This window comes from Populus trichocarpa, chromosome 8 (genome assembly GCF_000002775.5).
Source record: "Populus trichocarpa isolate Nisqually-1 chromosome 8, P.trichocarpa_v4.1, whole genome shotgun sequence".
Taxonomy (NCBI): Eukaryota; Viridiplantae; Streptophyta; class Magnoliopsida; order Malpighiales; family Salicaceae; genus Populus; species Populus trichocarpa.
The window spans coordinates 10717283-10741530 of record NC_037292.2 but is presented as its reverse complement, the minus strand read 5'-3'; the positions used below and the strand labels follow the sequence as shown (position 1 = coordinate 10741530).

The following is a 24248-nucleotide window of genomic DNA, read 5'->3' as shown; positions in this document are numbered from 1 at the left end:
TCTATTAAATTAGTTTATTTTATGAAGTGTTACACAAATTGTTTATCCCTTTAAGTTTTTATGAGTTTATAAATAATTTTTTAAATAAGTCTCTCTATAAGACGGCCTAGGAGCCTAATTAAGTTGGGTTATGAGCCTTCGAAGTTTAGTTAATTTCAACTCATTTATATATAAAATAAATTCGCATAAACTACGAATTCGAATAAACTCTTGAGCGAGCCGAGCTTTGACTCACAAGCCGCTTAGCTGATTTGGTAGCACTGCTTTTGGCAGGAATACTTAAATAGCACGGTGAGGGCTGGATTTGGGTTGGTGGTTATTATTTGGGCCTGGTTAGGGCTTGTTTAGCCTTTCTAATATAATAAAATAATATTGAAATTTGATTTTTTTTCTATCCAACTAATTGCACACACAGTTAATTTTCCATCAAACTTCGGGGAGGATTTGTAAGTTGTATATATAGTGCTATACTTTATTACTCTTAAAAAAATGGAGTGGAGAGAGGGTGTTTTTTCATCTATAAACATAAACATGTACCATTTACACGTGGAGGAGTATTAGAGCGAATGTATCAAACTCCTGTACACCTGATAAGAGTTCCGCATGTCTTGTCATCTTGTTACTTGCGTTCCTGCCAAGGTTCCAAGTGGTTAGATACTTAGATAGGAAGAATGAAGAAGACTCGACACGATGGTGTTTCCCCGAAACAATCAACTTCTCTCGAAGTATATAATAAACACACCATGTGAACGCCACCTAATCTTCTCATCATCAAGTGATATTTATTCTTCTATTTACTATATAGCATCTTTAATGCACCAACCGCTACGAGTCCATGAGGCTTCAGCGTTTTTTTTTTTTTTTTTTAACGAGGCTTCAGTGTCCTTTCCGATTATTTAGAAGCTCGAGACTATAAAACACGGTTTTCTTTCTTTTTTCGCATTTGTCTTCGGTGCATGGAAGAAGCAATCGGAATATAAAATGAATGTCAAGAGAGAAAAGGATGCAGGCATGGTGAGAGTCTACTTGTTTGGTTTATCACTATCTTTTTATCTTTAATTCGATCAATTTTATTTTTAATCTATTGAGATGTTTAGATAAGTTCATAATTAATCATGGAACTTGCACATAGAAAAATATAAGACTTACTACACTACTCTTAAGGATAGGATAAAAAAAAAAAAAAAAACTTGACAAAAAAGACAGTTAAAGAATCAACCAGCAGTGATAGGATAAGCACGTGCACCCCGGCCCTTACTACACTACTCTAAGGACCCCACCATCCCACAAGTGTTCTAAGTTCCATGACCCAAAGTGGACAAGTCCCACCACCCTGAGACGAGTATTTTACAAGGAGTCTGCATGTTCTGGACTGCTTTTCACATGGTATTCTGCAACTCCCCCATTTCTTAATTGCCAGTGTAACATGATTTTAGTTACCAATACACCCTTTCAGTCCATAATGGCTATACAAGGATGAGCCCCGATTCCATCGAAGGCAAGGCATCTCTGCCTGTAATTTTCCCAGAGGATGGTAAGCGGGCAGACCAGGAACTTCCTCTCTGCTTCTAATATTCTCCCTCGCAGACTTTTTTGCTAAAAAACATAGCACAAAAATCATATCAACCTCTGGAAAAGGTGCTGACAGGAGAAAAATAATAAAACAGTAAGAGTTAGGCTGTCGAAATAAGGGTGATTAAATTCTGTACTAATTAGTCGGGCTATTATGGTGTTGAAAGCCAAACTTGATAAGTAGAGACAGAAGAGAGATCTGAATCTCATTTGGTGCTTACTTATTTATATGTTCTTGCTGAGATAAGTTGGTATCTTAGGAGGAATTGACAGAGATGGGGAAGTCAGGCAAATGGCTTAAAAGTTTCTTGACAGGGAAGAAAGACAAGGAGAGGGAGAAGAAGGGTACAACTCAACAGAATTCAACACCTATTATTGAGAATCCAGTGACCCCAATCTCGATCCCACCTGCTACTCCTAAAGAAAAAAGAAGATGGAGTTTTCGCAGATCATCAGCCACTGCAGCTGCTCCCAAGGACTCGAATTCCACAGAACCAATTGCCACCACACAACCAGCTGCGGTGCAGGGAACGTTGGATTCAGATAATGAACAGAAAAGGCACGTGATGGCTATGGCAGCTGCTGCGGATGCAGCTATGGCCGCTGCACAGGCTGCAGCTGCTGTGATCCGTCTAACTACTGCCACCTCCAGGAGAAACAGTACAATCGAAGAGGATGCTGCCGTAAAAATTCAATCAGTCTTTCGATCTTATCTGGTAAGCAATTCTTGAATTTCCATCGGTTCTTGTCTAGTGAACGCATCAGTCTCAAGACTGAAATTATAAAAACCAATGCTTCAGAGATGAAAATGATGAATTGCGTGATTGGTTTTGGTATTTTTAACAGGCAAGAAAAGCATTATGTGCATTGAAAGGCTTAGTGAAGTTGCAGGCACTCGTGAGGGGTCACCTGGTGAGGAAACAGGCAACTGCTACACTCAGGTGCATGCAGGCATTGGTGAACGTACAGACTAGAGCTCGGGCTCAGAGGATCTGGATGGCTGAAGACGTAAAGCCCAGCCAGAGGAATTCGATCCACAGAAAATCGACACAAGAGAATAGGATTAGGCACACAAATGATGTAAGGATTCTTTTCTTCTTTTGAACTAACCCAGTTCATGACCTTGTCTTCTGTTATCAAACAGAGGAGGTATGCATTCATTCGACAAGGAATGAGTCAGATTAATTCATAAACGGCAAAACATAAGATTGCATTTCATGCTTAAGAACATGTTTCTTAACTATTTTCTTTCCATTTTTATTCGACAGTAATTATTAACGAAGAATAAGGACACTGTCAGAACTTTAATTAAAAAAAGTAGTTCCATATTCGTGGTCTTAATGAATAATAAAATATTTAGTATTCTCATCTAAAAGTAGCAGAACAAAATCTTTCCTTTATTCTTAGTTCATTGCTAACATCACATCAAGATGCAACTATCTAAATTTTTCCTTTTTTTTCTGGGAAAATTATTTTCTGGAATTTCTGACATTGTCAATGGCAAGCATATGTAACAGTTATTCACGTATATAAAATTAGTACTTCGAATCCACTATGAGCGATCTGCCATTCTGTTTCGGTACACGTAGGAGAATGATAGAGGCATGGATCAGGAGAACATCAAGATTGTAGAGGTGGATGTTGGAGAATCGAAGGGAAGTATAAAGAGCAGAAATGGCTACTCTCATCGTCCACAAACAGATCTAACAGAGCATAGATTTTCCACACATTATGCCTCAAATCATGCGTACTCGAAGAAAGAGAACCACCAGATCTCTCCAGCTCCATCAGCTCTAACAGATATGAGCCCCAGTGCTTGCAGTGGGCATTTTGAGGAAAATTCCTTCAGCACAGCACATAGCAGCCCTCAGTACTACTCTGCAGTATCAAAACCTGACCCATCAAGAATTCCATTCGCCTTACCAAGGCCAGAGTACGCAGAATCTCTGTCCTATGACTACCCATTATTTCCAAATTACATGGCAAACACAGAATCTTTCAGGGCCAAAGTTCGGTCACATAGTGCACCAAAACAAAGGCCAGACTCATTTGAGAGGCAACCAAGTAGGAAGAGGGCATCAATAGAGGGAAGGAATGTCCCAAGGCCTATGCGGATGCAGCGGTCGTCTTCCAATGTTGGAGCCACAGCTCAAGGCTATATATATCCATGGTCAATTAAGCTTGACAGAACAACAGTATCACTTAGAGATAGTGAGTGCGGATCCACAAGTACAGTGCTCACAAACACCAATGACTGCAGTTCTCTTGTTGGATTTGAAGTAAGCATCAGCCATCCTTAATTAAATCACGACAATAAATTATGAATTAGAGGACAAACCACTAAACAGATTAAATATATCAAACTTGCGAATTACTCCAAATCTAATCAGTTAAATCATTGCTTTTTTAATCTGCAGGTTCGTGGAAATAGGTACTAACAGTACACTAGCCAGCCTTTGCAACTCAGTATGTTGTGTGCCCCAATAATATGACATATGCGGAAAGCTGGTGGAATGTTGTGCAACTTTTCACATTGCAAGTTTAAGCAAGAAAGAAACTGAAGAAATTTAAATCTTCAACGCAGAAAGCTGCTGGAATATTGTACAACTTTTCATTCTTCTTCGTTCTAGTGTCATTGTGGAGTGAAGTGTCGGAAACCCCCATGTAGAGTCGTCATCTTTTTTCATTTTTCCATTATATGGACTAACGTGTTCCTTAGCAGAAGCACAGATGCAAAGACAACTAACGTGTGAGTAAATGCAGGAACGCAGTTTAATTAACTGTGTAAATTATAATGTGTCCATGAAAAATTTATTTGAGAGTGAATTGTTTTTCCCAGATTGTCACTTGTTTTGTGCATATGATTTCATATTAATCCTGCAAAAACCATTCATTTCTTTGAAAGCAATAACAGAAATAATCTTATATAGCCATCAACGTAATGATTTACCTAATCTAATAGCAAATATTGCCCGGAGCGTGGCATTTTCATTTTTTTTTGTCTTTGTTAAAGAATAATATAAATCATATCTTGGGACCTCACCTACCAGCTTAAGCTATTGGGTTGAGATGGTTCTTTGATATGGTATCAGAGCTTTGATGATCAAGCGGTCACGAGTTCAAATCTCACAATCCCTATTTATTTGATAAAAATTAAGCACAAAGGTAATGTGAGCCTATGCAAGTTTCAAGCCCAAAAGGCTTTCACTTGAGGGGGTATGTTAGAGAATAATATAAATTATATCTTGGGACTTCACCTAACAGCTTAAGCTATTGGGTTGAGATGGTTCTTTGACAGTCTCAGAAATACCGGTAACTTGTCTTGCTGCACAATCCTCTATCAATTTATTCATTCAGAGTTAGTTTGACATGGCTTATAAGGGAATTGGTTGATCGAAATAATCAAGATTTCGTTACACGCTTTTGTTTTTGCTGTCCAACGTTATGTACGCAGCAATTTTTTTCTTACCTAACTGAACTGCACAAATTGAAGACTTAGATCAAAGCAAGATCGAACGTTATGTGCGTGCTGATTTTTAAAAGCTGCCTGGGATTGGATTGCGATTGTTCCAAATCTCTTCTCAAATAAGCAGTGCCAAAAAAAATGGACCTGAAGCATGAGCTGACAACAGAAGAAATGCTTCTAGGCTCAAGAATATTACAAGGATTTCGGCGATGAAGTCCAACCTCTTGCGCAGTTCAAACTTAGACCATCAAAACAGTAACCTATTCAGGGCTTGCTCTCCGAGCCCAACCCAATACAGATCACAGAAGTTGCAGCCACCACTGCATGGAACCCTCCATGACTCCCAAATAACAAATAACTAAAAAGCACGAACACTATATTCGTCTGACAAATATACTATTGAATTAGTTTTATTAAGAAATTTATTAATAAATACGAAATATCTTATCTTATCTTAAAATATTTTATTCTATATACTAAAATTAGAAAAACTAAACTCTACATACCCAGGAATATGATATCTGAACTCTGTCGTTTTCATGCATGCCAATTCTCTCCCCATTTATCTCAATTTCTCTACTACCTCTATTATTTGTTAATAAGTGGTAATTGAAAATAAGAATCCTTTGTTATATATTACATTCCAAATCCATTCCCTTTTTAGAAAACAAGAAAAGGATGAACTGCGTAGCAAACTTTAATTGAAAATATTGACACACATGCATGCTCCCCCGCACTTCTTTGGTGAGCAAAAAAGATCGAGACGTCATGGAGTATAGGAATCTCTAAAAAAACACATGAAACCAAATGCAATTTATTTATTTATTTATAAGTGATGAGATTGAATTTACACTAACAGTATCTAAACATATGATTTAACTGTAAGATAATTTAATTAGTAATGAAAAATTAATAGGATACTTCCTGTTATGATTGATTACGTACATATTAAAATAATTGTTCATTTATATTTTGATATTCTGCTATTAAAAAAAAAGATTCTTCTAATTTATACTAAGCTTTAGAGTGATTATGTAGAGATGAAAAATACAAGATTGGTTTTTAAAATTTTTATTATTATATTAGAGATACTTTATATATAACATAACTTTTTCATCTTCATCCATCATTGGATATACTTGGCCCATTATTAGAGTTTAATAGACTCTAAGCTTTAATTTTCTTTTAATTTAAAAACTATATAACATATGGGTTGTGTTAAAGATATTTTTCTAATATTTTTTCACTTGATCTACATTACATCACCTGAAAAATAACAATATTTTTATAGAATTCAAAATATTTCAAAAGTTAAAATACTCATTTAAATTATAAATACACCATATAAATCATAGTGTTCACACTTTAAAATTAAGTACTTCCTTTCATTTATTACAACATATTGCATCCTTAAAATAAGTATTTAATGAGCAAATAAATTTTATGAATGAATTTCTAAGAGGGTGTTTAACATTGAGTTTTAATTTTCTTTCTATCAAATTTTATAATTTTTTGCTTCAAATTAAAATTTATTTGGTGTTTTCAAATTATTTTGATGTGATGATATCAAAAATAATTTTTATAAAATAAAAAAATATTTTAATATATTTTCAAATTAAAAAACACTTTTAAAAAAAACAACTAGCAAATTCTCAAACACCTCCTAATTCAATTCTCCAACGGTCATTTCTTCGCTTCTTCAATTCGCTTTGATCTGCAATCTTTTCTTTTCTTCCTTCATGTTAAAGTGTGACATATTACAAATTGGAAAGCTATCAGATTCGAAATTTCAAGATATTAAAGGAGAAGAGTTTTATTGATTTGTTGGACGGAATCTATATGAATATGAAAGAATGTGGCGGATATTTTTAATTTGCATGAACAACAAGCCATGGATTTTCAATTTTTTCTACGTTGAGTTGCTTATTAATTTAGTCCATAACGTGATTCCCCATTATATCAAAGATTTGCCAGAAGTTAAGATTTGCTTATTTATTATTCACTTTTAAAATCAGTCTATGACGTTTTCTTGTGCAGGTCTGCGGAAGGGCAGTTCTAAATTCTTATAGCGTATCTTTGCTTACTACAACACCCGTGAATCAATTAAGCGTTTAATACTATATATTGACATTGATATTGCCAGAAAGTGCAGCATGGATGGTACTCAGGGATGATATTATCCAGAGCCCACGTTTCAAAGTGCAGTGGTACTCTAGCTGCAATATATACTAATTGAAATGCTAAAGGTTTTTGGTTCGGACCAAGAATGTGGCTCGGGCTCTTGATTTTTTTTGTTCCGACTTGATGAAAAGGCTAATGTTTGTAAGCTTTTCTCCATGGAGAGCAAGACACGAGATGGTTTAGACTTTAGAGGAACCAGAAATTGAAGAAAGTTATAGCAGTAGCATGTGAATTTGCCCATGCTATTCCAAACATTAAAATGATGTGCGCGCAATTTATATATATATATGTGTGTGTGTGTGTGTGTGAGAGAGAGAGATTATGATCAGTGACTAAAAATAAAACTCAGAGGAACGGACATGAAGAAACAGCTGCAGCAGAGCATATGCGATCCAGATTTTGTTACGTCAGTGTACAGCAGAATGCCTGGTGCAGAGTTGTTAAAGCGACCGAAAACTTCTTTTAAAAAAAATTGAAAGATAGTTTTCTCAAGCTCCACTTGAGAGTGCATTCTTTTTGGACGAAAACAATAGGATACGCCATCTCATACAATAGGTTATTTCTTCTTGAATATAAAAAAATAGCCAGGCCCTGATGGTGATGACTGTATTAATAGTGCTTCCCACAATGGGATGTGAAGTAACTTATTGATTGGTTGATATTCCTGTCTCTACCCATTCTTAAACCAAACCAGTAACTTGACAATTATTGGTTGAATTGGATTTTCTTCAACCCAACACGGACCATTGCTAGCTAGGAAACGGGTATTTCTTTGCGTTTGTTTAATTTGCTGTTTGTTCATATAATTGCATCCAGCCTTCTAATGTTCATATAATCACTGACAGTGGAATATTGGACTGCATTGGCGAAAGAACGTTCTTTTTCTCACAAGACAAGACAACTGAATTTCAAGTTTCATCAGAGGATGCGTTGCTTCCAACCAAAACGAGTACGGGTATCATCACAGCACAGTCATCCAGATTTTCAAATACTATCTTTTTTGAATAATTGAAATAATCTCACGAAGCATGCGTTCCGATTTTTAAAAAGGTTTTTCAGAAGGAAAACTCTCCCTACTTCTGCAAAAGTAAAGCAGTGTTAACTGAACTTGTGATCCCAATTGGCTTACGAAGCTCTTCTTCACCATAAATGCCCAATTAGTTAACATGGGTCTCTTGGCATTAGTTATGTTGCCAAGAAATGCATGTTTTTTTCTTCCAAGGTCTCTAAATCAAGCATCTTCTTTGGGGAAAAAAACAAAAAAAGTTTTTATTTGTAAATTTTACCAACTATATATATTACCTAATGTACACATCTAAAAGATTTGGTAAAGCATACGGGGAAAGCTAATGTAAACAGTGAAACACTTATTTATTTATTTACTTTTTATTCATGATTCCCCCTTTTCTATTTGTTTTTAATTTTATTTTTTTTATCAACTTTATCCTTAAATTTTTTTTCTTATAATCGCTGAGTTGCCTTTAAATTGACAAAATTGATTGGATCACATTGAAAAAACTCTCACATTATTTAGTTTTAAACTCGAGCAAAACAAGAAATTAAGTCAATAAGTTTTTTTCTTGTCAATTTCATTTTTTTTTTCAATTTCATCATCGGATTTTTTTTTATCAGTTGGCTTAGTTACATTTGGATTTGGCAAGTCGACTGGATCATGTCAGGTCAACTTCCAAACGGTTTATATTTAACCCTAGGCTAGGCAAGAAATCGGGTCAGAAGTTTTTTTTCCTGTTAATTTAATTTTTTAAAATTTTATTCTCATATTTCTTTTACCGATCGGTCGGATTACCTTTGGATTAGCCAAGTTGACTAAATCATATCGAATCAACTTCCACACGGTTTAATTTTAGATTTGAACTAAGTAAATAGTTGAATAAAGAGGTTTCATGGTTGACATATTGGGCTAAGTTAATAACAATACCAAATATTTCTTTACGATCTAGATGCTTTTTGTTACTGTTATTTGTTTTTTATTCGACCCGCAACATAGCACAAGCTAGTGAGCTAGTTATGAGCATAAAAAAATCCCAAACAAGGACTAATTAATTTTTTTATATAAATGATTATAGGGACTATAGTAAATGTTTAAAAAAAACGAAGGATTAAATTAACATTTATGTTTCCAGTTTAATATACAAGTATTCCATTAATATTTAAAATTGATGGATGGACATGTACACCTTTTGCACTCCAAATTTGAATGCTTTATCTGGGAATATTAAATAGGATGATTCGATGATAATGTGTGTGTATTCGAGCTAGAGGGAGAAACCAATCCTTTTCAAGTAATGAGAAAGGTGGCACGCGTAGTTTTGGGATACACGTGTATTTTATTCCTAAATAAGACTAGGCGTCTTGTGGTAGGGTTTTCCGAGGATATCAACTAAAGACGAAGCAGTTTTATCTGGTGGAATGCTTATCTAATAATCCAGATTCCAACTTACAGATTCATCATTACCATTAATTACTTCCAATCGATGGCTGCTTTTTGTTGGGTAGGGAATTTTGTCATCTTCCAGGAACTAGAAATCCCACCTGCCTGCTCTTGCAATTTCATCATTACCACCACCTCTTTCCCGGCGCGCACTTCCTCCTCTTATATTCAATGCAAGAGTGAGTGTTGCAATGCACTTTCCCTTGCCAGTGCTACTTTAAGAGTATTTTCAATCCTGTTATGAGCTTCTTTCCAATAATGTGGCAATTTTTTTCGACCTTAATTTTCTTCCCGTAGACAACTAGGTTTCTCTCTCTTTTTTTCTTTTCGGTGTTGTAGACGACTACCCAGGTTTATGCAGCGCTATGAATTAATCAAATACTAAGATTATTCATGAATGATCACATACAAGCTGATGTAATTAACTTCGTCATCCACGGTAGCACCATTTTAGATTTCAAAACAAGACCATTTTAATGTATATTTGGATGTTGTTCTTGTCTTCCGAAATCAGCACGAGAAATTATCGTAAGCTCTATTCCAGCAAGATAAGGATGAATTACGGGTGAAGAGGATGTTTCAAAGTGCAATGGTTGTTGTTTTATAAAGTATTTTTTTGTTTAAAAATATATTAAAATATTTTTTTTTTTTAAAAAAAATTATTTTTAATTTAAAACAATCTAAAAATATAAATAAATTTATATTGTCATTACCCTTTTTGCAGGATGCAATTATTATACATAGAACGACAAGAGAGAAAGAGCATGGAACTTTCCGTGAAACATAAGTTTTGCTAAACAAGAATAACGACAAATTAATATTATGTTTCGTAAGATCTGACCATCCGGCCACTACAAAGAATGGGGCTCGGTGGTGCTTTAAGAAGTGATCTAGAGACACATGAACTGAACCTCCATTTTCAATCATGGATAAATGATACAAAGAAAAACAAGAAGGAAAACTATTATTTCAGACTATGGCTCCAATATAGATATGAATGTCATGGATAATTAAATGATATCCAACGGGACGGGACACAGGTGAATTTCAGCCTCGTCCTTTTACCTTCCTTTCTGTAGCATTACATGAAATTAACTAAATGATTAAGGGGATTTAAGGGCCATAAAATACTTGGTAAAATTAGCATGCAAAGGAGTCAAATAACACTAAAAGGCGGGACGGAACATGGGAAAGTGATAGAAGATCAAGGACAGAAGCCTTTGTCACAGTAGAAAGTGAGTTTGTAAAGAGCATTTAGTGGGAGACCAAAACGGTTACAGAGGAAGCAAAATCACAGAAGCACCTAAGAAGCAAACAAGAAGAGAAGCAGAAGGATAACGCCCAAAAAAAAGAAATGATCAAACGAAAGGAAATTACTCTTCATACCTAGGGTTTAACGCTTCGTAGGTTGTGTTAACAGGTTGCCATTGCAGTCTCATGTGAATTTACTTCGTAATAATCCTTTAAACTAAAGCAGTACACAAGGGAATTTACGAAGATAGCTTGGATTTTGGGCCCAGGAAGACGAACAATAAGAGGGCGTTTGGTATGCGAATTCTTAAATATCTTCTTCGTTGGAATGCGACGGTTAAAAATATATTTGTTTGAAATATCATATCTGAAATATGATATCTGTATTTGTCGGAATGCAATTAAATTAACAACGTATATATCATAATATATTTTTTTGGGTGCTAAAATTGCTGTGAACAAAATAAGATGTCATGTCCTACTCCATCATTAATTAATTAATCGACTTAAATTATCAAGATTTCTATTTGCATTTAATGACTAAGTACTTATATGGATATTAATTACACGATTTCACAAAACAAATTAATTTGATATTTCTTGGAGAACTTCGTCTCCAATAAAAATGAATGTTCTTGAAAATTTATAATAGATAAACTCTGCTAAAACTATATTATACAAACGCATGCCTGCTCCTTCAATCCTATCTTTGTTTCTGCGAAATGTATATACGAATAATTTCATTTAGAAAAAACAACCAATAAGTTCTAATGATTTTTTAAGAAAACAATCTTGATTTTCAAGTTTCTCTTCCAAATGAGTTCACATTTTATTATATTTCCTGTAAATCATTATAACAATATATATATAAATCATCTTTTATTTTTTCTCGTTTTAGAAAAAATAAAGGCATGCAATATTATTTTTATTTTTTATATCAAATATAAAGAACTATATTCTTCTAATTTTATAATCATCATTACATTTGAACTTAATCAAGATTTATAATAATGATAATAAAATAAAAATATATTATGAAAAGTCTTTTAAGCAAACTAAAAAAACAAGAGGAAATTAATAAAAACTATTTGAATAGTATTTTTAAATATATGAAATGTATAATATAGATAATATAAATTAATTTGAACTTTCTTGAAAGATAATTAAAATTAGAATAGTGAACTTGGTCTTAAAAAAGTATCATGGAACTTAATAATCATCTATCTTTTGAAAACCTGCATTTATATACCATTTTCCTTAATGGTTTTCAGTTTGTTAAAATAACATAATACATTTATCAAATTAGAGACGATATTTTTTTACAAGATAAATGTTGAAAACAGGAACTGTTCAGATTGCAAGTTTATAGAAGAAGGATAATACTTCAATAATCTGATAGAAACAATGGCTGCTTAAGTAGCCTTACAGAAAGAGTAAAAGAAGGAAATAACAGCCCACGTTTAACAACCTATTACGTGGTAATAGACTAAGTCAAAATTAAAAAAAAACAACTACTCCCTAAACAGCAGGGATTTATTAAGGAAGCAGTAGCACAGAATCTGCTAACTGCACAACTAACTGCAGGCTAACAATTTCTCCCTTAATCTGAATGCACCTTGCAGTCAGTTTACATATGGTTCTTGACAAACGCCTAGCATACTCCTTAGCTTCACAAATGCATCTAACTTGAGAGGTTTTGTCATTATATCTGCAATTTGATCTTGACTATTGCAATGCACCATTTCCACAGTTCCAGCCTTTATAAGTTCACGCAGAAAATGAAAACGAACGTCTATGTGCTTGCTGCGTCCATGCATCACTGGATTCTTTGCAAGTTTGATAGCTGAGCTACTATCACAATGAACAACTGTAGGCTTATCTTGATGTTTACCAAGCGTCTCAAAAATCCTTCTCAGCCACACTACCTGACATGCACAAAAAGCAGCAGCAATGAACTCTGCCTCAGTAGTGGATAAAGTTACTGTCGGCTGTTTCTTTGATGACCAGGACACTGCACCTGAGCTGAATAAGAACACATAACCTGAAGTGCTCTTCCTGTCTTCTTGATCTCCAGCATAGTCACTATCTGTATAAACATTCAATTCTCCTGTTCCTCTGTAGAACACCCCGAAGTCAGTTGTTCCTTTGAGATACCTTAAGATTCTCTTTGCTGCTTCCATGTGAAGTTCAGTAGGATTGGTCATATACCTGCTAATAAGACTTACTACAAACATCATGTCCGGTCGAGTAGCAGTTAAATACATGAGGCTTCCCACAATTTGTTTGTAAATAGTGCTGTCTACTTTAACTCCATCTTCATCTTTAGAGAGTCTGCAACCTGGGACGATTGGATTAAGAACCGGATTGCATTTATTCATTCCAAATTTTTCAAGCACCTCCAGAGCATATTTCTTTTGGCTAATGAATATTCCATCAGCCCTTTGAATAACTTCTATACCAAGAAAATACCGCATCTTCCCAAGATCAGTCATATCAAATTCAAGCATCATTGATCTCTTGAACTCAGCAAACATAGATTCATTATTTCCAGTAAATATGAGATCATCAACATAAAGACTCACAATTAGAATTTTACCTCCCTTTGCTGTCTTTGTAAACAAAGTGTGTTCAAAATGACATCTTTCAAATCCTGCCTTCACGAAATAAGCTTCTATACGACTATACCAAGCTCGTGGAGCTTGCTTAAGTCCGTATAAAGCTTTTTTCAGTTTATAGACTTTCTGTTCATTGCCCTTGTGCACGTAACCTTGAGGTTGCTCAATAAATACTTCCTCATGTAATTCCCCATGCAAGAAGGCAGACTTCACGTCCAGCTGATAAATGTTCCATTGGTTTTGAGCTGCAAGTGCTATTACCAGGCGGATTGTATCCAACCGTGCCACAGGTGCAAACACTTCTGTATAGTCTATCCCATGTTGCTGAGAATAACCTTTTGCTACAAGCCTCGCCTTATACTTGTCTACCTCTCCATTCTCATTGAGCTTTGTTTTATATACCCACTTCACTCCAATTGTTCTTCCTCCTGCAGGTAACTCCTTTAATTCCCATGTATCATTCTTTTCTATTGCTTGAATTTCTGAGTCCATGGCTTTTCGCCATTTTTCATTTTTAACTGCATCTTCGAAGTGAACTGGATCAGCAGCTGCAAACATGACTAAATTAGCCACATCGTCTTCAGAGAATCCCTGTCCTGTTTCATAATCTTCCATCCAGACTGGTGGCCTTCTATCTCTTCTGTCATCTGTATTGGGAGGATTGTTCGAATTGTTAGGATTTTCTCCTCCTGTGTTGGTATTGGATTCAGCTGTGTTGTTGTTGAAGTCTGCACCATCTTCTCCTCCTGTGTTGTTATTGGATTCAGCTGTGTTGATGTTGAAGTCTGCACCATCTTCTCCTCCTGTGTTGTTGTTGAAGTCTGCAGCACCTTCTTCTCTAATTTCAGTGTCAAGGATTGCTCTTTTTTCATTCTCACCCCATTCTAGATCAGCTACTAGTACTTCTTCATGTCTTTTATCCCAGTTCCAGCTTTTATCCTCTTCGAACACAACATCTCTACTGACAAGAATTTTCTGTGAGACAGGATCATACAATCTATATGCTTTAGATTCCTCACTGATGCCAAGCAAGACACAACTTAAACTTTTATCATCCAATTTTGTTCTTCTGCTATCAGGGACATGCATATGAGAGACACACTCAAAAACTTTAAAATGCTCCACTGATGGTTTAACACCACTCCAGGCTTCTTCAGGAGTTTGATTCTTGACAGCAAACGTTGGACTTCTATTCAACACATGTACAGTCCAGTTGACTGCTTCTAGCCAGAAAGTTCTGGGGATTTTCTTCTCTGAAAGCATGCTTCGGACCATGTTCATTATGGTTCTATTCTTCCTCTCTGCAACTCCATTCTGTTGTGGAGTAAATGATGCTGTCAATTGCCTGCGTATCCCACTTTCATTACAAAAGTTGTTGAACTCCTGAGATGTAAATTCGCCTCCTCGATCTGTTCTCAATCCCCTTATACTTGAACCTGTTTCCTTTTCTACACGATTCTTATAGCTTTTGAAAGTAATAAAAGCTTCTGATTTTTCTACCAGAAAATAAACCCATGTCTTGCGACTGAAGTCATCAATAAAACTGATCAGATACCTTTTTTTGCTATTTGAGATTGGTGTAATTGGTCCACAAATGTCAGCATGAACAAGTTGAAGTATTTGAGAAGCCCTCCATGTGCTCATTGTGGGAAATGAGTCCCTGTGTTGTTTGCCCACCAAGCAATCTTTACATACTTTGGAAGGACTTTTGAGTTGGGGTAATCCTTTCACCATCTGCTTCTGCTGGAGAGTTTTCAAACCTTGGAAATTCAAATGTCCATACCTGCAATGCCAAAGATGTGTTTGATCCTCTGTGACTGTATTGAAACATGTAGACTCTTTTGGTTGAGACGTAGCAAGCAAAACAAACATCCTGTTGGATGACATTGCAGACTCCATAAGCAAGCCCTTTGCAGGATGAAAGATCTTGCACTTTCCACTCTGAAATGCAATTGAAAGTCCTTTCTGTAGAAGTTGTCCAATACTTAGCAAATTATTCTTCAACTCCGGTACATAAAACACTCTAGTGATGATTTGATCAATTCCATTTACTCGCAGCCTTATATTGCCTTTTCCATATACTGCCATGCTTGAGTTGTTTCCAAGCTTTACTGATTCTCTGAAGCTCGCATCCAAGTCTGAAAAACATTCCTTCTTTCCGCACATATGATTACTGCAGCCTGAGTCAAGATACCACAATTCTTCTCTGTTCACCTTTGTATCTTCAACATAGGCCATCAATAGAATTTCTTCTCCAGCCTCTACAAAATTTACTCTTTTTTCCTTGCTTGGACATTCATATTGAAAGTGCCCATGTTTATGGCAATAGTAACATTCTACCATGGATTTGTCAAAGTTTCTGCCTCTCCCTCGACCTCTTCCTCTAAAACTGCCATGTCCACGACCTCTTCCTCCAGACAATTCATCAAACGTGACCTTCAACGCCTGTTCTTCTGTTATATGATCATTCATACGCTGTTCATGAACAAGTAGACTACTCTGCAACTCGTCGATGGACATAGAATCTAGATCATGTGACTCTTCAATAGAGCAAACGACATAATCAAACTTAGAAGTCATTGACCTCAAAATTTTTTCAATGACTAACACATCTGTCAATTTTTCACCATGTAATCTCATTTTATTAGCTATGGTGAGAGTCTTGGCAAAGTATTCATTGACAGATTCTCCTGTCTTCATGTGAAGAATCTCAAATTCTTTTCGAAGAGCTTGTAACTGTGCTCGCTTAACCCGTGTGGTGCCTTGATACTTTTGTTTCAAAGAATCCCAGATATTCTTTGATGTATCTTTGTTCAGAATTGTCTCCAGGATTGAACGGTCAATTGCTTGGAACAAATAGTTCTTGGCTTTCAGGTCCTTCAGTTTTTGATCTTCAATGACTCTCCTCTGTCCTTCTGTGAGGTCTGCTTCTTCTGCTGCTGCAGGGATCCCATTCTCCACCAGACTCCAATATTCCTTTGATCTTAAGAAATTTTCCATGAGCATAGACCAGTGATCGTAATGCCCATCAAACTTAGGAATTGCTGGCTGCACATAGCTGCTTTCTGACGACATGTTCACACCTAGAAGACTGCTGCTTCTTCTGCTTTCAATAAATCAAACTCCTTAGAAGGAGGCTCTGATACCAATTGTTGAAAACAGGAACTGTTCAGATTGCAAGTTTATAGAAGAAGGATAATACTTCAATAATCTGATAGAAACAATGGCTGCTTAAGTAGCCTTACAAAAAGAGTAAAAGAAGGAAATAACAGCCCACGTTTAACAACCTATTACGTGGTAATAGACTAAGTCAAAATTAAAAAAAAACAACTACTCCCTAAACAGCAGGGATTTATTAAGGAAGCAGTAGCACAGAATCTGCTAACTGCACAACTAACTGCAGGCTAACAATAAATCCATATTTGATTACTAAATGATTCGATTAAAGACCATTCTAGAAAATATCTTACATTTGGCGGAACCAAATATATGAGAGGTGGCCCTAGTAAAGTGGTAGGTCCATGATATTGGTGCTTGGACATATATAGAGCCACACCCAACAAGCTGAAACCAAGGAGCCACACATGGCCAAGAAGTCAAGGAACCACAGAGCCACACCTGAAATGATAATTCTCGATACAGATACTCTTGTCAATTATTATATATATATATATATATATATATATATATATATATATATATATATAAATACTCTTATCAGTATTATTATAGTTGTTGTATGGTACAAATACTCTTGTCAACTTATTCGTGGCATCTTCTTCTACGATTGACCGGGTCCCACGCAATCAATGAACCACCACGTGCATTGCCTGCTGTCCTAAGCCAACTAGAGAGAAGCACATTCGCAAAATGCCACGTTCATAGATTTTGGCAAAGCTAGATAGTACATATATAGCCAAATATAATATAATTTATTTTTTCATAAACCTCCCTTGATGTTTAAGCGCTGATTACAGCTAGCTAGGAAGCTAGTTTCAAATGAATTTTCGTATTCGAATTTAGACGTTTTCTTTTCTAATAAAATTATGATAAAAAGACGAGAGTGGTCAATGATAAATTAGTAGCCAGCCATGGGTCAAAGTTTTGAGGGCATGACACGTTTCCGTGGGGCCCATTAACCATCTTGCACATCACCCCTCAACCTCTTTATATAGGTAAGCTTGCTACCTAGCTCTCCACAACCATCGAAGCTAAAGCGAGCGCAGTCAACAATTACTCCAATGAATTATGCTTGATGTCTTTCTGTCTTACTCTCTAGCAACTTACGTGCGTCCTTCAATAGCAAGCAAAACTTGTTTTATAATGTCACCATGCTTAGCCAACTAGCAGCATCGCCCCCTGGCTCGGACACAAAATCAAATCTGTACTCCTAGCTAGGTACCGTCACTCTCTCTCTCTCTATAAATCGTCATATCATACCCAAAATTTCCAACACATCAGCCATTTCCAGTAAAGCTAGGGAAGCAATCTGAATCTGACAAACCATGGGTAACCCCTACTATGAATGCCCACTTCCTGTCACAATTCCTCCAGCAAAACCATTTCTTGAGTCCATAAAATTAGGTATCAAGGAGACTCTTTTCCCTGATGACCCTTTTAGGCAATTCAAGAACCAGCCAGCGTCTAGGAAATTCATTTTGGGAATGCAGTACTTTGTACCTATCCTGGAATGGGCTCCTCGATACACTTTCGAGTTCTTCAAAGCTGATCTTATAGCTGGAATTACTATTGCCAGTCTAGCAGTTCCTCAAGGGATAAGTTATGCAAGTCTTGCTAGCTTACCTCCAATCATTGGACTATGTGAGTCAGTGAGTTTATTCATTTCCTTTTCGAAATTACAGATACTGGGATATAACTATATATGCTAATAAATATTGTTTGCTTTTTGAAAATCGGACCTCACAATTTGCTTAACGTGTAGATTCAAGCTTTGTGCCACCTTTGGTGTATGCCATGTTGGGGAGTTCAAAAGATTTGGCCGTGGGTACTGTAGCTGTGGCATCGCTTCTCATATCTTCCATGTTAGGGAAGGAGGTTAACCCTAATGAGAACGCTAGGCTCTATGTTCAGTTAGCTTTAACTGCTACCTTTTTTGCTGGAGTTTTCCAAGCTGCTCTTGGCTTATTAAGGTCAGTTTTTTTTTTTTTCTTAACACAGCATGCATGTGACCAATCTAAAACTGCTCTCTCTACTCCCTCGGTGCTTGGATTTTGTCTTATTGCACCAATGTTTAGAAACATCTCCATGCTGCTTAATTTAACGTATATAGCATCTGATTCCTGCACTGTGTTTCTTTACGTTATGTTTTCTAATTATTATTATTTTAATTTAACCGTGATTTAATTTGTTAAATTGCAGGCTTGGTTTTATTGTGGACTTTTTGTCTCATGCAACAATAGTGGGTTTCATGGGTGGGGCTGCCACGGTTGTTTGCCTTCAGCAACTAAAGGGCATTCTTGGGTTAGTTCGTTTCACTCATGGGACAGATCTTGTATCGGTTCTGCGTTCAGTCTTTAGCCAAACACACCAGGTACATATTTTTCCTAACCCTAGCTAGTTTTGTCTAGAAACTTCATGCATGGCATAGCTTAATCCACTTCTCAATGTTTTCTTTTAGTTTTTTAAGAAATAATTATCATTGTTATGATGGTGGTGGTGGTGGTGGTGGTGTGGTTGCAGTGGAGATGGGAAAGTGGTGTCTTGGGTTGTTGTTTTCTCTTCTTCCTCGTTCTCACAAGATACGTTGTAAGTAATCCAAATCATTTGTCACTTTCTATTTAGGAAAACTTTCATATCATCATCTCTACCTACTTAATTGTTATTGTCAAAGTTTAAGAAATTTGAACTCCTCTACCAACAGCAATAATTATAGAACACATTATGGAAAGGTTTTTCTTTAACAATAAGGATGCTTTTAATTTCGAAAATATTTAATTTTAGATTTTTTAATCCCAATAATGCAAAAGTATACCTGATATAGCTTGATCTTTTTTTCTTTTTGATACACACACACACATGTATATATAGTATTAATTAATCTAACAAAGAAATTAAGCAAATGTCTATATTGTGATTTTTCCTTTTTATTTGTGAAGCGGCCCTATCTACGATCCCAGGATATATATATATATGAACTAATCTTGGTGTTGCCCCTTGTGATTTCATAATTTGATTGCAAGTAGAGCAAGAGAAAGCCATGCTTCTTTTGGATAAATGCGATGGCACCCATGATGTCTGTTATTGTTGGAAGTGTTCTTGTTTATTTGACCAACGCTGAGAAATACGGAGTTCAAGTGGTGAGTTCTGTCTTCTCCTCTCATCAATGCATAGCAATAACTTCTTGTGCACATTTTAAAATTGGGTGTTCTCAATTATCCAATGAAAAAAAAAAAGTGCCCCCTATTCTTTACAAAATTTGAGAAAAAGCCGCTCTGATCATATAAAAAATCTTTTTTAGAGAGAGAGAGAGGGGTATAAAATCTTAGCGGGCCTTGGTTAATCACAACTCAAGACATGCCCGAAGACTTTCAATATCTCACCAAAAATATAGATAGCTTTCTGTACCGACTCACAGCAATCATTTTGTTGGATGGATTGTCAATTATGGGCACGATGGTCAAGACATCACCTACTCGGTAAAACGAAAGGAGTCCAATTAAAATCCTGATTTTGTTATAAAAAAAAATAATTTTATTCTTAAGAAAATATAATCAAAATGATATGTTGTTATAACCATTCCAAAAGTGGTTTAAGCTATTTTGTAACCATACTTAGTGGAAGAGATTCTAGCTGTTTAAGCAAGTGGTCTCCGGTTCGAGTTCTTGTTCTTGGTAAATTTTATTAGGAGAGGTCCTGTCTTTCAAATATTAGGAAAACAAATTCATTCCACTTGGATTTCTATATATGACTTGGGCTCGAGCCTCCGAGCAATGAACAGAAGAGCAGAAAACTAGACACGCGTGTGTCCCACACCAATCATGTTCCCGAGCAATAATCCATGCTATTATATTGTATACACGAGCAATATATATATATATGATGCACTGTTGGATTTGTTTGTTTTGTCCAGATTGGTCACCTAGAGAAGGGCTTGAATCCACTATCTGTATCTGAGTTGGCTTTTGGGTCACCGTATATGGTGGCAGCTATTAAAACAGGGATCATAACTGGTGTCATAGCTCTTGCTGTAAGTAGTCCTGCATCTCTCCATCCTCAAATATACACATCAAACTCCTCTCACTCATATGCTCCCCGTTAATCACAAGCTCCGGCATTCGTCAGTGACAAAACTGGCCTTAGTCTATTGACACATCACCATGTTGTGTCCAGGGTTGATATACTCTTTCATATCCATGCAAGTGAGAAAAACAGAGAAAATATACGCAGACAATAGTGTATTTTTTTCTTTTTGGGTAAGAGGTAGTAGTGACTATTTCTCTACGTTTTTACACATAAAAAAAAGGAGTTGTGGTACATACGAAATCAAAGAGATAACGAAACCATAAACAAGTGGGTTGTAGCTCAATTTGTATAATGTATTCCTCGACGACTAAAAAATTGTGGTTCAGATTTTCCTTGCAAATAAAGCAAAATTATGGAACATGTTAAAACTCTTACAGTGAAGACTGAAGGGGTGAAGGTCTAAATCTTGTTGTTCTAGAATTGAAAAGGCTCAGTGGTGTTCGTTTATTATTGGGCAATAAACTGAACCTGCGGCCCAAAATTAAGAACAGAAATAAAATAAATAACAAAAAGACTGGCTTTACGAATGTACAGGAAGGAGTAGCTGTTGGGAGGAGCTTTGCCATGTTCAAGAATTATCATATTGATGGAAACAAAGAGATGATCGCATTTGGGATGATGAATATTGCAGGCTCTTGCGTCTCTTGTTATCTGACCACAGGTACTAATTCTATGTGTGTACTATAGCAAGTTAAGGTCCAGCTGGAATGAATCAAGGATCCATTATTGGAGTCTGGTTTGGTCTAAGTTGCTTGACTTGATTTTAGGCCCCTGCGGGAATATTGTATCCAATACTCTTGACTCTCGGTGTCTTTTCCTTTTGATAAAATCTTTATTGCGGTCCTATGTTAACTAGGCAAATCCTTTCATAAGCCGATTTTATGGTTAGATGCATATGCAGCAAATAATCCTCTTACAAACAAATTATTTTGGTCTGGATTGCAGGACCATTTTCGCGAACTGCGGTGAATTTTAATGCAGGATGCAAAACAGCAGGCTCTAACATAGTCATGGCAGCTGCTGTAATGGTCACGTTGCTATTTCTGACACCGTTGTTCCATTACACCCCCATAGTGGTTCTCTCCTCCATTATCATTGCTGCGATGCTTGGCCTCATTGATTATGAAGCTGCAATTGGCCTCTGGAAAGTTGACAAGTGCGACTTCATTGTTTGCGTGAGTGCATACATTGGAGTTGTCTTTGGCAGTGTGGAAATTGGCTTGGTCATTGCTGTAAGTAACTTAGACAAGCCACTAATTCATCTCAAAAAGTAAGTGTCAGAATGAATATTGCTGATGTGAACAGCAATTGCCTATACAGGTCACAATTTCTTTGCTAAGGATGCTCCTGTCTGTAGCAAGGCCAAGGACATTTCTTTTAGGCAACATTCCCAACTCCATGATCTTTAGAAGCATAGACCAATACCCGATTGCAAACAATATTCCAGGAGTTCTCATTCTCCAGATTGATGCACCAGTCTACTTTGCCAACGCAAACTACTTAAGAGAAAGGTATGCAAAATAATAAAGATAGACGTTAAACGGTAAAATGTTAAACAGTGTGCATTATCACTCAAGTATTCTTTGCTAATTAAATTTTGTTCAGGATTTCAAGATGGATCTACGAGGAGGATGAAAAGCTAAAATCCACAGGAGGATCAAGCTTACAGTATGTGATACTAGATCTCAGTGGTAAGCGTCTTAAATAATCACAATCATCCTAGCCATCAGGCTTATCTTTTGCACATTCTAGCTTAATCAAACCCTAATGTTTCCATCCATTCAATCCACAGCTGTTGGCAGCACAGATACAAGTGGAATCAGCATGTTCAAAGAAGTAAAGAAAAACATCGATAGAAGAGGTCTCAAGGTATAAACAGTTATCATTTTTTCCATATTTAAGCTTGCTTCTTTGCAAACGTAGTCCTAGGTTATTAATGTCATATTTTGTTGTTGATCTAGCTCGTACTGGCCAATCCAAGAAGTGAGGTGATTAAGAAGCTAGTAAAGTCGAAGTTCATCGAAAGCATTGGTCAGGAATGGATCTATCTGACAGTAGGAGAGGCTGTAGCAGCATGCAATTTTATGCTACATGCAAGCAAATCAAATAATCAGGTCGCAGATGAGTTTGACGCGCACAATAATGCCTGATGTGAGAGGGGAGGAATTGGATCCAACCACAGCTATGTGGTGTGAATGTTCACCGCTGAAGAAGAACCCCACTTAATCTTATTGATCCTGAAGTGGAAAAAACTGATGATTTTGCTGTGATAACTAAAGGTCTAAAAACAATTTGTATCTCCGTATATCAAACATATATAGTAGTATGTAGTTCTTTCTAGAAATTATAAAAGGTTAGTTCATATCTTGGTAGCCTCTCTATTCCCTTCACGTTTGACATTTCAGACTAGAATCAACGTTTCAAACCCATACACTAAAGTGATGGGGGCCTCCCATTACCATCCATCTACAATTAAATCATGGCATCGTATTTGGTTGGAAGTTCTACGTACCAAAGTAGCATAGCAGGGTAAGAAAGCAGTATGAACAAAAATTTCTAACTACTATGACTGTCGTGACATCTTATACCAAGACTGGATGCATACTTCAGTACTTTAGTATATCGACAAGTTCTGGTTTGAAATTGCTGAGTGAGTGTGGAGCAAGATCAGAGCTCCCTGGGGTTCCCAACTTATGTACAAATTAAGTGAACGACAGTACAAGCTTTAAAGAGCAAGGCGTCCCTTTGAAAAACTAGAATCTTTTGATTTTAGATTATTTGCTATTCAACAGATGATTTTGACCGACCAAATATATACTAACAATAAATATTACCGCAGAAGGATTAGATGTTGAATAGCATAAAGTCGATCTTCTTTTTTTTTTGGATAATCATCGAGAATAAAGTCAATCTTCTTAATAAACAACTTAAGTTACTCACGGCAGGTACTAAATTCCCACGAACCATAGTTATCGTGCATGTACAGATTTCCATAATAGCGGATGAAATACTGAACAAGACGTGAATAGTGCTTACGGGGTCAGCCTGAAGGAAGAGTCCCCAGGAGCTAATTAATGGCAGAGATGACAGGCCAAGGCCAAGACCACCATCCCTAAAAGGCTGGGATACAGGAGAGATATCTACACCCCCCATAAAAAATGCAGCCGCAGCAGTAGCCATACACCATGCAATAGTTGTCAGAGTACTTCGATTCTGTAGAGTGATTTTAGTTGAAGGGGTCAACGGTTCGTTGCTGAAGTGTTCTGTCTCATGTCCTATAGAGACTGAAGTGTTCTATTATACTTTCGCCTTACTAAAGCCATCACATCAGATGGATGATGAGAATGTATTGGCCGGGAGAAAGAATTAAAACATTACCGTGAATGGACATCCACAATTTCATGTTATCCATCTAGATTGCTTGTTTTCAATCATCTTGATCCTTGAA

The 24248-nt window shown here is 36.3% G+C and overlaps 2 protein-coding genes across 6 annotated transcripts; both read left to right on the top strand.

The window, feature by feature from the left end:
• The first annotated feature begins 1352 nt into the window (after positions 1-1352).
• On the top strand, positions 1353-4410 carry LOC7473425 (protein IQ-DOMAIN 19). Its single transcript, XM_024606703.2, has 4 exons — positions 1353-2288; positions 2419-2652; positions 3162-3851; positions 3990-4410. The coding sequence occupies exons 1-4, from the start codon at positions 1848-1850 to the stop codon at positions 4008-4010; spliced, it is 1386 nt and encodes a 461-aa protein (XP_024462471.2). The 5' UTR covers positions 1353-1847; the 3' UTR covers positions 4011-4410.
• A 13325-nt stretch (positions 4411-17735) lies between these two features.
• On the top strand, positions 17736-23164 carry LOC7467502 (sulfate transporter 3.1). Of its 5 annotated transcripts, none has more exons than XM_052455294.1 (12): positions 17736-18358; positions 18480-18687; positions 18917-19088; positions 19238-19303; positions 19741-19854; positions 20628-20744; positions 21335-21461; positions 21746-22032; positions 22121-22311; positions 22415-22491; positions 22593-22669; positions 22762-23164. In XM_052455294.1, exons 1-12 carry the CDS (start codon positions 18043-18045, stop codon positions 22948-22950), a joined length of 1941 nt encoding a protein of 646 aa, XP_052311254.1. In that variant the 5' UTR covers positions 17736-18042; the 3' UTR covers positions 22951-23164. The 5 variants fall into 5 exon arrangements, with proteins under 5 accessions (XP_052311254.1, XP_052311253.1, XP_052311255.1 ...); XM_052455293.1 differs by having other exon boundaries at positions 22406-22491; XM_052455295.1 differs by lacking the exon at positions 19238-19303 and having other exon boundaries at positions 22406-22491.
• The last annotated feature ends 1084 nt before the right edge of the window (positions 23165-24248 follow it).